Genomic DNA, 12,419 nt, shown 5'->3' with positions numbered 1-12,419 from the left:
TGACCAGCTAAAGATGGAAGAAAGCTGCACTTCAATGTAGTGGGTGGTGCAGTGAATGGATGATAAGTTTTTAGATTTTCCAGGTTTACACAAAGAAGCACCAACTCATCTGGAATTTAAAAATAAAAAACCTACCCCATGTTTTCTGCTCCGGCTGCTCCTCTCCCTAGTCCCCGACAGTGAAGTCATATTGTAGGTAATAGGAGGGGGAGAAGGAGGAGGAGAGGAGAAATAACCTCTTCTGCCGCTTCACATTCAAAAAACAAACCGCTGGATCGATTTCAATTAACTGCACGCCCCAGTAGGTCGCTCGTCTCGGTCTTGAGGAACACCTCACGCCGTACTCAGACGCATGTGGTGAGAGGTGTGATCCCCCATCAAGCTGCAAGGAAAACAAACCCGGCTCCTTGGTGAAAATTGAGCCAGAAATAGTTGCAGCGCAGAGAAAAGATGCACAAGTCATGCGGCAGATTGCGCTCCGCACTGAATGAGGCTCTGTGGCTCTCTGCTCAGCGCGCTGGAGTGGCACCGCGCTCAGCCCTGCCCGTCTCCATTAGCGGTGCATCTCAACCCGCTCAGGTAGATCGAACACCTCCAGTGTGAAGTCCACCGTGAAAATCACAAAACATGATCAACACATGTTAGAATGGGTAGCATCCGACTGAAAAAAACACCTCAGCGACGAGAGTCTGCGTGCGCCTCGCTTTTGGGACTTTAAATGGACCCATGCGCAACCTCCTGTTGACTTCACGACGCTCCGCACTCTGCTGCAGACAGCAGTGGACTAAGGATACTGGAGCGAGACGCACATCTGGATGAGGGCGGGGCCAACCTGCCCCTCATCGACCTTAGGCCAATCACACGTCCAGAGGTTCCAGCTGAGTGGCATCTGGACTGCATGCGTCAGAGAGAGAAAAACCCAACTATATATAAATATATTCATGTTCTGTGTCTACTGTCTAGACACCTGAAAAATATGGAAAACCTTTGCATTTGGAGGACTTTAATTTATCTCAGAATATGTCAGTTTTAGATCACTAGTAATCATTGTGTGTAATAATAAGAATAATAATGACTAATATGTATGCAGTATTGAGTGGAAGTGTTTACGAGTGTGGACTGCTCCATCACAACTCTGCTGCTGCTGCTGCTGCTGCTGCTGCTGCTGCTGCTGTGCTAGGAGCTCCAGACTTCATGTCAAAACTTCTGTTTAATTATCCTGATTCCACCTTATGAAGATCAAGAGATCTCTGCTGGAGGATAAATCTTAATTGATTTGCATTGCAGAGAAGACCCCTGTGTTCAACTACTCCCCCCCCAAACGTGATCAGTAGATGAGCAGATACACAGTGCCCTCCGCAGGCAATGTGGGGTTATTACTGGTTAAAAACACATCCGGTGGGGAAAAGGACTGTACTGTTGAACTAATTATAAATTAAAAGTGTAATGCGAAATATTTCAGTCACAAAGAGAAAAATTTACATATATAGGAATCTTTTCTTAAAATAAAATATAAATCATTTTTTAAAAAATCACAGTTATTCCAAATATTTTGCTTGATCCTCTTCTTAATTCAGTCCTAAAAAAACAAAACAAAACCAAAGATTAATGTGGAAGCTGTTCGCATGTTTTATCATTTTCAAAATGAAACACTAACTTAATTTGCTTGGGAATGAAAAGAGTCAATTCCCAAATGTCTGATCAGGTCTTTTTTGTCTGTATTACTGCATCAGAGCAGTTTGTCATGGAGGAGATCTCTGTAGTACCAGTACCAGGTCTGGTGTCTCCCACTTTCATGTCGACTGTACTTCTTAGATTTTCTATGGAGTTTAGGTCAAACATGTTTGCTGGCCAATGAAGTTCAGTGATACTGTGGTCACTAAGGAGGATATTTGTACTTTTGGCAGATTGTGCAGGTGCCCAGTTCTGCTGGAAAATTAATGATCTTCATAAACTTTGCCAGCAAAGAGAAGTATTTAGTGCTCTTCCTAAATGGGACTTTTTGTATTTCCAAATGAAATACAGAATGTACTTTCATGTGAAAAGAGGACTTTGGACAACAAGCAACAGCCAAGTTCATTTACTCATTAGCCCAGAGAAGGTGCTTCTGGTTCAGGAGTGACTTAACAGAGGAAATGTAACCATTGTCACCCATATCCTGATATGTTAGAGTGTGATGACTTTTGAAGCACTGACTCCAGCTGCAATTATTGCTTTGTGTATATTTTCTGAACAGTTGTCCAGGCTGTTTATGCATGGTTCTTCCACTCAACTTTCCGTTAATACACTTGGATGCAGCATTTTATTTTTTTTAGCAATGATTCTTTGTCACAAAAATAGTTATGTCTTAAAAATCTTTATTTATTAAACATTTATGTGAAAATTAGTTTTAGATTTCAGTGAGCTGAGTCCATAATACTGTATATAAAATATCACTCTGGATATCAGAGCTTCTCTTTTTGGATTTATATACTGACCTCAACTTTTTGATATTATCCATTTTACTTAGACATATTTGCATTGTCTCTGTCTATATGAAGCAAATGTTACAGAAATTATAGTGCTGCAATGAGGCTTATTTGTTATATTAAAAGTACCTTTAAAAAGTCCTTTAAGCAGGAATTTTAACATAGAGACCCAGAGGCCTGATTTTGTTTTCTTCAAATCTTAAATGTTGGGTTTTCAACGTCTGTAAGTAGAAAATTACCATGATCAACAAAAATAAAGGCTTAAAACATCCAATTTAATTAATCTATATAGTGTGTTTTACTTTGTGAGATGAGTTTCTGCTATAAATAAGTTTTTGTAATTTACATAATATGAGTGTAATTTTAAAGAAAATTTTCAAAAATACATTTCAAACCAGCTGTTATTTGTCCTCCGGACCGCTAGGGGGCGGTGGGTTAATTCTCTAAGATCACTTCACAGCCCGCGAATGGAAGCAAGAGTCATGTCTTGTTCCAAACAGGAATTTGTGTTGATATCGCGTTGCTTTCGGTTTTCCGTGTAGTATTTAGCTAGTTTTCAGCACTTTGTTTTTCTACCTATTGTAACCTGGTGCAGCAGTAAATATGAGCAGGCACTGGGACGCATGATGGCTCTCGGTTTCTGAACAGTCACAGCTTTTTCGGTGAGTTTCAATCTCTAGCTAATTTTGTTAGTGTTGGCAGTTGGCTTATGTTTTGATATCCCACCTCTTGCTTTGCGCAAGTTATTCGCACGTTATTATCTCACGTTTTAGCTTCAAATGGTAGTGCTATACGTTGAAGCCTTGTGTAATGAAAATATCAGCAGACGTTTATGGGTTGGTGTGGCGCATTTTCAAAAAATAACTAGCTTGTTTTGCATGTTATTTCGTTGTTTGTATGCATTTTTTAATCTGAATATGATCTTAATGCTTGCGTATTATTCAACTGCAGATCTTGCTTGTTTTGACACATGGCAGTAAACAAAGCTGCATTTGTAAAATGCCCGTCATTTTACATAGAGTTGGACAACATATTTAACATGAATTCACCGGTGTACAATTTATTGCTTAATAATTTCTCTATTCATTTCTTTATCTGTCTGTCAACTTTATTGTTACAAAGGAAATTCATGTTGCCCGGGTGAATAACATTTCCCCTGGTAATGTCGCTTCTGTACTCATGTTCATCTGTCTGCCAATAAAGTCAAAGCATATCATTTCAATGAGAGGAGCACACTGCGCCACACAACAATGAGAGGTACAACATTTAATCTTCTGCATTGTCCAGGTTGTCCTGTTTCAAAGCTGTTTTGACTCAACTGTTTATTGGTTGTTCTGATTTGAGGCTATCTTTGTATTATCTTCCAGGGAGACCTCGTAAAATAAGGAAAAGCGACTCCAAAGAGTCACCCGTCTTTAATAAGATCCTGTCTCCCCCGGCTGCAGAAGTGTCCATTTTTGATAATCTCCCCAATCTCAGTTTGCCTGCTTTGGGATCTGAACCGATTACACCCAAGAGATGCAGGGGGCGAAAGAAACGGACACAAGAAGCCATCAGTGTGACTTCAACGCCTGTGCACCGCTCCTCCACATCCAACATTTCACTCTCCTCTCCCAGAGCTGATGAAGAGCCGCTGGAGTATGCTGAATTTAACACTCAACCAAAGGTGAGGTGTGAAGTAAATTTTTACTGAGAGATGCTTTCTAATTTGTTCAATTTGGCCATTTTTATAGCTTTAGAGTTACGCTGTGCATCTTTTGATTTGGAAAATCAAAATAATAGTTTTGGTTGTTTTGGGGGTTTTTTTTTATCTCTTAAAGCATTATACTAATACAAAGGGATGGGTAATATGGCCCTGACATTTTAGAGCAGTTTTGATTACAGTAACCAGAAAAGTGAAGATAAAAAATAATTTTAAAAAACCCTTCTTATGTTATCTTTCTAAGAAGAAATCAGAAAAAGTGGTAAAAAGTGGTATTGGCAAATCAACACTTTATGAAAACCAGAGAGTGGAAAATAACCACTTGGTTGTCTATTATCTATTTTACCATGGGAAAGGATAGCTATTGATCTGAAAGGGTTCACTAATTCTTCTTCAATATGCATCCAGCTCACTTTTCTTTCTCCCTTTTCAAAATATTTGGGACAACCTAGACATTTCAAATGCGAGATTATATAGCCTTACGTTAGGGAGGGCCATGCACACCACATTTTCTTAATGCTAATTCTGGGTTTCTTCTTGTCCCAAAGGAAGTCCTTAATATAAGTCCCATACTGTTTGTAAACCCTGGGTGGGATGTCAACAGGCACCATCATGGACACCTAATTGAATAATGGGGTTATCACCATTTTTGTTACATTCACCTTTCCCCATAAAGAGAGTTTCAATTTTGTCTATTTAGCAAGATTAGTTTTTATCTGGCTGAAAAAGCGGTTTCACATTCAGTAGCATTATTTCCTCTACATTCGAGTGAAGTCGCATACCCAGATATTTCATACCCGAGGGAACTCACTTAAAGTTAAGTGGTGTAATATCATTTGAGTGACATGTTTAATATAGCATCTTTTTTTTTTTTTACCCCTCCAGGGGGTCTTTTTGTGGGCTCTAGTGTCGCTTATATGATAGTAGGCTGACAGGAAACGGGGAAGGAGAGGGGGGAAGACATGCGGCAAATGTCGTCGGGTCCGGGAGTCGAACCCGCGACGGCCGCTTCGAGGACTCAAGGCCTCCAAATACGGGTTGCGCTAACCGCTACGCCACCACGGCACGCCCTAATATAGCATCTTTTTATGTTGCTGCAGACTCCAGAGGACGATCCACCATGCCACAAATCGAAACCTCAAAAAAGAAAGTCTCGAACTTCTCAGCCAAAGCAACAGAGACAAAGGAGAGCCGTGGAGCAAACCCAGAAAAACGGGACTCCAACGAAGCGTCGGCATGGCAGGACGCGGAAAAACAAGACTAGAGATGCAAAGGGAAACGGCACTCAGCCATCCAAACGCTTGAGGCCGAGGTTTGAGCTGCAGAAGCCTGATACAGCTGAACAAGGTACCAGTCTGATGTTTGTCTCAATATACCTAAAATAAACGTCTTAAAGAGCCATGGGCACAGCTAATTGCATATAGCACCTTTTGCTGGTTTCAGATTCAGTTTTAATGGTTCTATATTTAAAAAAATAATTATTTGTCACTGTACAATTTTACATAATTTTGCTGAATACAGGAATGACCTCTGACTCCCGTGTCTTGTCTGCTCTCTAATCCCCAAAAAGATGACTCTTTGCTGTCTTCAGATCTTTCAATTGAACTGAACCATGATGAGGAACAGCTGCCCTCTCTGCCCTTACAAGAAAATGAGAGTGAAGATGAGGAGGAGGAAGATCTGCCAAGTTTCCTGATGCAGAAAAACAATAGTAAGGAGAAAACCGCAGTGGCTGAATGCAAACGATCTCCACAAGAACCAGTCCTAGCGGATTTTTTTATTGCTCACTGTATTGTCTTACAGAACCTCCATCGATCACAGAAGGAGCGTTTGTGTGGGGCAGATGTAGAAATTATCCATACTGGCCTGCGTTGGTAAGGACGAAAACATTAGGAGATACTAAAATATCTCTCGCAGTGAACATTTCTTATTCTAAGCTCAGTTAGTATTAGCAAAGTTGTTTCTATTAATATGTTCCTCAAAATAGTTTGCTGGGATTTTGGGCCGTTCCTCCAGACAGAACCGGTAGGACTGAGTCCTTGCTCCCTCACATCTTAACAGGTCTGCTTAGAAATTTTCCAAGGCCACTACAAACATTGACTTTATTGTCCTTAAGCCACTTTGTAGCTGCTCTGGTTGAGTGTTTGTGGTCTTTGACTCATTTGTACCCAGACTTTGACTTCCTGGTTTATTGAGATGTTGTCTCAGTATTTCCACATATGGTAATTTCCTCATGCTGGTATTTTCTATTTTTGGAGTTGCTCTAGACCCTCCTGCAGCTGAACACCCCCAACAGATGATGCTGCCACCTAGAGCTGTGATAAATGGTTATTTTAGTAATCGAGCATTCTATCGATTATTCATGCAATTAATCGAGTTATCAAATAAAGATTTGATAAAGTAAATTCTACCATGGCGTTACTATTGGATATCAACATTGAACCAATTTTTTATATTTGTGCATCCTGAACAATAACATCCCTGTAGTTTAGAAAATTAACCTGCATCCATAATAGCTAAATTTTCCAGTTAATCTGGACAAAATTCTACAAAAATATGAAATTATATTAAATTGAATAATAAAGCAGCAGACTCACAGATGCTTATAAAAAATGCCTATAGGGCATCTTCAGTCAATTTAATAGATTAACTCCCACTTTTCACAGCCATTTATAGCTTTGTGTTCATGTTAGTGACTGGATTTCCATCTTCATACATAAAAACTCACCTGCCAGCTATGCAACGCCACGATGCGCTCCGCCACCCATTTGTTGCGACTTTGATGATATGAAATTTATTTTCCGGTTCGTAAATAAAGCTACACTTACACTGAAGCCATCAACTTCTCAGCTGCCCACTGTGTTCAGTTTATCCGCTCACCTGTATAAATGCTCCTGCAGTGGTTTTCCCCGCAGTTCGCTCTTCACCGCCACAAGGCAGCAGCTCTGGGAGGAGAAAAGCTGCCGTACTCCAGACATCGTGCCAGTCACTTTAAGGATGCCTATTGGTCCCCCCAAAAAACAATAAAAACCCAGACATTATCACCAATCAATAAAATCCCCCCCCCGGAACGAACTTAAAAATTGGATGTTATGCTGCTAAAACTTAACAACAACTCAGAGGCGGAAGTGAGAGCATTATGCAAGATGAATAATCACCCGGCTGGAACAATAAAACAGAATTTTACGAAGCTTTGGGGCAGATAATTTGCCACGAGGAATTTTAATAATCGACGAACTCAAATCATTCGAAGAATCGTCGCAGCTCTACTGCCACCTCTGTTCTTCACAGATCAGATGATGTTTTCAGGTTTGCAACCTTTTTGTTCCAAATGTGGCTACGGTATTTAAGCGCTTTGATTTTCAGTGTAATAAGACCGCAGGTCATGTCTTAACAATTAGGATTTGGAGCAATGGCTTCTGCCTCTCTGAGTTTCCTTTCAGCCCATGTGTTGTTATAATTGCTTGAATAAATGAACAGGACAGCATTTGAAAACGTTGGTGTACCCTAATAAAGCCCAGAAAAACACACCTCTAACTACTTAACATTTCTGATGTTTTTGGATCTGTTGTGTTTTGTTTTCTGCAGGTAAAAAATGTGAACCGACGACAGAAGAAAGCAAGTGTCATGTTTGTTGACCAGGCGTTCACAGGGATTCAGAAACAAAAGGGGTAGGAACAAAAATCAGCTTTTTTTCAATGCCATTTGCTCATTACTCATTTCATCCTGTAAATGCATCTTTTCTGAAATGTTATTGAGCGAAACATTAATGATTTTTCTGTATATTTCTTTCAAATGTTGTTCTTGAAGGTTTACATTGCCTCTGAAAACCTTGAAACCCTTTGACTGTGAAGAAGCAGATGAGCTGATGGTAAGCTCTGTTCAAACACCGCTGACTGATTTGTGAAGATTGTGTTTTCCTGACACTTTGTTTCTTCTCTAGCAAAAAGCCAAAGAGTCATATGAGGCTGCTATTACATGGTCCTTGGAGTTTATAGAGGACTACAGGATGCGCATTGGTCAGTACGAATTACAGTAATAACTATAGTCTGCTTTGCTAATCTTCAAGTGCATTAGATTAAAAACAAAAACAGGAAGTATAAGAATAGAAGCATCCGAATAAAAGTATGAAGTGAATTTCATAGGTGAGAAACCAAAGTGCGTTTCTAAGACCCGTAGAGTGGCAGAGCAGAAATCAGACTGGAGTTTAACAAAACGTTTTTTGTTTGAGGTGATGTTGAAAGTCCTTTGTTTTCTACTTTCTCCAGTCCTTTGGAAATGGATGTAGATAGTCTTTTGACTTTCACATTTTATGTAAACATTGTTTTTCTTTGGGGCGTGCCGTGGTGGCGTAGTGGTTAGCGCGACCCGTATTTGGAGGGACACTAGAGCCCACAAAAAGACCCCCTGGAGGGGTTAAAAAAAACAACATTGTTTTTCTTTGTGAATTATTACTTAGCATGTGTCCTTCTCTGTTTTGCTTCCAGCATGCGGCTCATTTTCAGGCTCCTTCATTGAGTATTGTAATCATGACATGAGTAAGTTTCTTCATCAGACAGCGACGCCTTCGCAGACATCTGACGCTGTAATGCTGATCACTGTTACTGTTTGCAATAGGTTATCCGGTGAGGAGGAAGTATCCGCAGGCTGCCTCAGAGAGACTAACCATCACCAGTAATGTCATAATGGAGGAGCCGTGTGAACATCACCAGGAGGACCGTGTTAGTGAGAAGTACAAAGATGTTTCCACTTGCTCCAAGAGGCTGCTGCCAGACCGAACTCATGCTGCCCATAACCGAGCCAATGAGAAGCTGGTTCATTTCATTGTCAAGCAGCGGATGGTGGAGAAACATCTCCTGGTAGGATTCTTTATTTCTTTCTTTCTGCTGCTGCTACAGAGGGTCTTCCTTCACATTTCACATCCTTTTTATATCTAATGAGGCGGATAGAAGTGGTTTGACCAGTAGACTCTGTACACTCTGCTGAACTGCAGTGCCTTTAAACTTCTGGGTAATTTGGGTTAGCATAAAGCATTATTTCTTTACTGACTTGCATATGAGGAGCACCCTGAACTGAACAAGTAGTTTAACTTAGTCTTTGCTGAAACTATACTATAAGTATCTATTCTGATCTCTGAAAGATGCGCGATACTCCAAAAATCTTAATATTTGAGCATTTTCTTATGGTTCTCTAAAAGTTGTGATACCTGCACACCTTTTAGCTGATAGTAGTCGTCCTCCCAGTAAACATGTCATTCATGTGTCTCAGAGGTTTATGAGGTCTGCTTCATACTAACAGCATGCAGTCTTTGTCATGGGGAAATGAACTACCTTTAATCTATAGCTTCAGTCTGTTTTTTTATGTGTGAGATATGCATTAGGGAAGTTGTTCATGGTACACAATATAATCATCTGTTTTAAACTGACCAATGTTTCACAATAGTGATTATTGTTTGTTTTTATTAACACAATGAAACTGTTCCTCAGCTACCACAGCTTGAACTTTTACATTACTTCCAGCATGAAAGCTCTGCATGCCTCTGGGCTTTATAAAACACATTGTTCTGCAGAAAACTTGTTTGACAATAACTACCGAGCACCTGTGACGAGCATTTACTCAGTTAAAGAGTCACAGTGACTGTTTGTGTTTTTACATGGAGTAACACTAAAGCTAAGTGCATATTAATGCAGTGGGATTCTGATTATGTCTATAGCAGCTTAATGTTAGCTTAAAAAAATATGTTTTTTTACATATTTGTGATGATATAGTGTGAGACAGATAATCTGTAAAAAATGGTGTTCCTCTGCATTCTTCCTGTTCTCTACAGCCATCTGCAGAAATACACTGAAGCAACCAATCAGAGCCAGGAGGAGGGTCTTAGCGCTGTCACTCATGCTCGTGTATAGCTAGTTCCACATAAGGCAGCCTGCCATGAAAGCTCAGGCTAGTTAGCATGGCCACCAATGACAACGGTCAATAATGATGGCTGAAACTAACAACCATTTCAGTAATTAATTATTCTGATGATTAATCAATTAATTTGATAAACAACTTCTGCAGATTTTTTTTTAGTTCTCTGAATAAGCGTATTTTGTACAATATTAGAAGTACATAAAATACAAATAATTCAATATCTTTTAAAAAAAAAAAAGAAACTAAACATTCAGTTATATTGGATTAACTTAATAATTAGCTAGCAAGAGGTGCTTAATAGTATTCTTTTTATTATTATTATTTATTTTTTTTACAAAATTTGAACCAGGTGAAGCTAAAACTATGCCACTTGAGTTTATTTTCTTTTTTTAAATGGAAAATGTACATAGATCCATTTTTGTACAGTTTTGGCTTAATTACTGTGTTGTTCTTTCAGCAAATGGCCTTTTTTGACTCTCCAGTTAATGATTAATCTATTACCATATTGACCATTATTGTACAAATCATTTAATCGTTTCAGCCTATCGTAATCAGTCGATTAAAGTTGTCAGGTTATATCCAAGTTTTGCAAAACATTTTGAAGATTTCATAATATTATTGTCAATGTAATTTAATGTTGTTTAATAGTCTAAAGGCATTTTGAATGTAACTGCATCTTGATCTGAATGCCATCAAACGATCCTATTCTGATTTAGGTCATAGCACAAGAATCTCACTCCAACATCCACCTGGTCAAAATCCTTGAAGTTATTGATGATTTGATCATTTCTACTGATGTATTTCTTATTAAACTTATTGCTGATTTAACTGATATCAATGTATTCCAGCAGAACCTTCACCGTTTGTTTTAGTTTCTCGATATTAATCTGCTTGCAGGCCGTGATCCGAGGGCAGCAGGAGTCCAGATGGCTTCGCTCTTTTCTAAGTGCCAAAAGAAGGAGAGTGGTGAACATTTACCTGGAAGATGACCAGCAGCTGGATCGGGTCTACTGGTACCTAAATGAGCTCTACGTCAAAGCTGTCCCCAAATCCCCTCGCCTCGCTGACGTGAAGTTAATGGAGCACGTCCCTTTTGTCCTAGATGTGCTTCTACCAGAGGTAAGAGAAGACTCACATTATTGATTACATTTTTGCATGCGTCTCTCTTTTTATTTTTTAACTTGTAATTTTCTTGCAGGCTATCATATATGCCATTGCTGGGGTGGACAACGTTTCGGTCAAAAAGGCAGAAGAAAAGTACCTGAAAGGGCGATGCATTAGTAACAGGTAGGATTTGAGTGTTTTCAAATGCTAAAAGTGTAAAATAAAAATAATATCTTGGCCCATATTTGAAACTGATGAATGATCTTGTCTTCCTTTTTACCTTTTTCTAGAGAAAGGCAAGAGTTTGACCTGATGATTGAACGGCAGATGTGGAGGAAGTCACAGCTTCAGAATACAGGACTTGAATTATTTTCTGGCTCTATCAGTTAAAACTGGGGAACAAATTCATTTTTTTTATGTTCTTTTACATTTTTTATTTCTATCCGAAATATTAAAAAACTTGCCTCGCAAAACAATGCAACATTACAACTTCTTTAATATCCATTATCATTTTAAGCAAGTAATTTTTTTTTTACACTTTTAATTTAAAAAAGGGGGATATCTATTAAATAACAACATCAAAAATTTCAGAACATTTAAAGAAGCAGTTTGTTTTGTTTTTCTACATTTGCTTGTGCAAAAATACATATTGAATGAATGCTCGCTGTGTACAAATAAAGCTTTGGCTTCCTCTTTCTGGAAATTTATCTGTGCAGTCATTTAGCAGAAATTTTGTTTAGGAAATCCTTTAAATTTGTTGTGCTTTTTCAATTTCCTTTCTAATAATCTCTTTGAATAACTGTTCTTAATTGATATAGAGGAACACGTGGTATATGATGTCGGATAATTCTCAAAGTTCTTGTCACACTCTAAAGCTTTATGCTGTGTTAAAGTGACTATTATTTGTGGAGACACTGGAAACCTCTGGTTGAGTGAAGGTGGAAAAAGGATCATGTTTTGTTTTTCATTGTAGAAAGTTGTTTTTGTGATCATGCTGTTTGATTTGAACTGAAGTATTCTCTCCTATCATGTGAAACTAATCATAAGACAGACTCAAACGTCCACATGAATAGATCAGACTTGGCCTACAGGGTATTTATCAACAGGAAATGCCTTTGATTTCCTGTTACATATGATGTTTCTTGTTATTTTTGCTCTCTTTTTAAGTGACCTTGAGTGTTATGAAAGGAGCTTTGAAATAAAATGGATTGTTATTAAGTACATGGAGTATG

The 12,419-nt window shown here is 38.8% G+C and overlaps 2 protein-coding genes across 5 annotated transcripts in view; one reads left to right on the top strand and one right to left on the bottom strand.

Annotated features, from left to right (window-relative positions):
- The window catches only part of kif26ba (kinesin family member 26Ba), a 107,024-nt gene extending 106,237 nt beyond the window's left edge, over positions 1-787 (bottom strand). The window contains 1 exon segment of the mRNA XM_032560925.1: positions 136-787. Coding sequence (XP_032416816.1) covers positions 136-189 — 54 coding nt within the window. The 5' untranslated portion in view covers positions 190-787.
- Positions 788-2,925: 2,138 nt separating this feature from the next.
- Positions 2,926-12,408, top strand: LOC116718730 (PWWP domain-containing DNA repair factor 3A). Of its 4 annotated transcripts, none has more exons than XM_032560947.1 (14): positions 2,926-3,130; positions 3,672-3,725; positions 3,836-4,134; positions 5,271-5,517; positions 5,741-5,881; positions 5,974-6,044; positions 7,759-7,841; positions 7,981-8,041; positions 8,114-8,189; positions 8,658-8,708; positions 8,788-9,029; positions 10,981-11,202; positions 11,282-11,370; positions 11,478-12,408. In XM_032560947.1, exons 2-14 carry the CDS (start codon positions 3,719-3,721, stop codon positions 11,575-11,577), a joined length of 1,689 nt encoding a protein of 562 aa, XP_032416838.1. In that variant the 5' UTR covers positions 2,926-3,130; positions 3,672-3,718; the 3' UTR covers positions 11,578-12,408. The 4 variants fall into 4 exon arrangements, with proteins under 4 accessions (XP_032416838.1, XP_032416839.1, XP_032416837.1 ...); XM_032560948.1 differs by having other exon boundaries at positions 3,591-3,725; positions 5,762-5,881; XM_032560946.1 differs by having other exon boundaries at positions 3,591-3,725.
- The last annotated feature ends 11 nt before the right edge of the window (positions 12,409-12,419 follow it).

This window comes from Xiphophorus hellerii, chromosome 4 (genome assembly GCF_003331165.1).
Source record: "Xiphophorus hellerii strain 12219 chromosome 4, Xiphophorus_hellerii-4.1, whole genome shotgun sequence".
Taxonomy (NCBI): domain Eukaryota; kingdom Metazoa; phylum Chordata; class Actinopteri; order Cyprinodontiformes; family Poeciliidae; genus Xiphophorus; species Xiphophorus hellerii.
The sequence above is the reverse complement of the archived record's forward strand: the minus strand, read 5'-3'. Positions and strand labels throughout refer to the sequence as shown.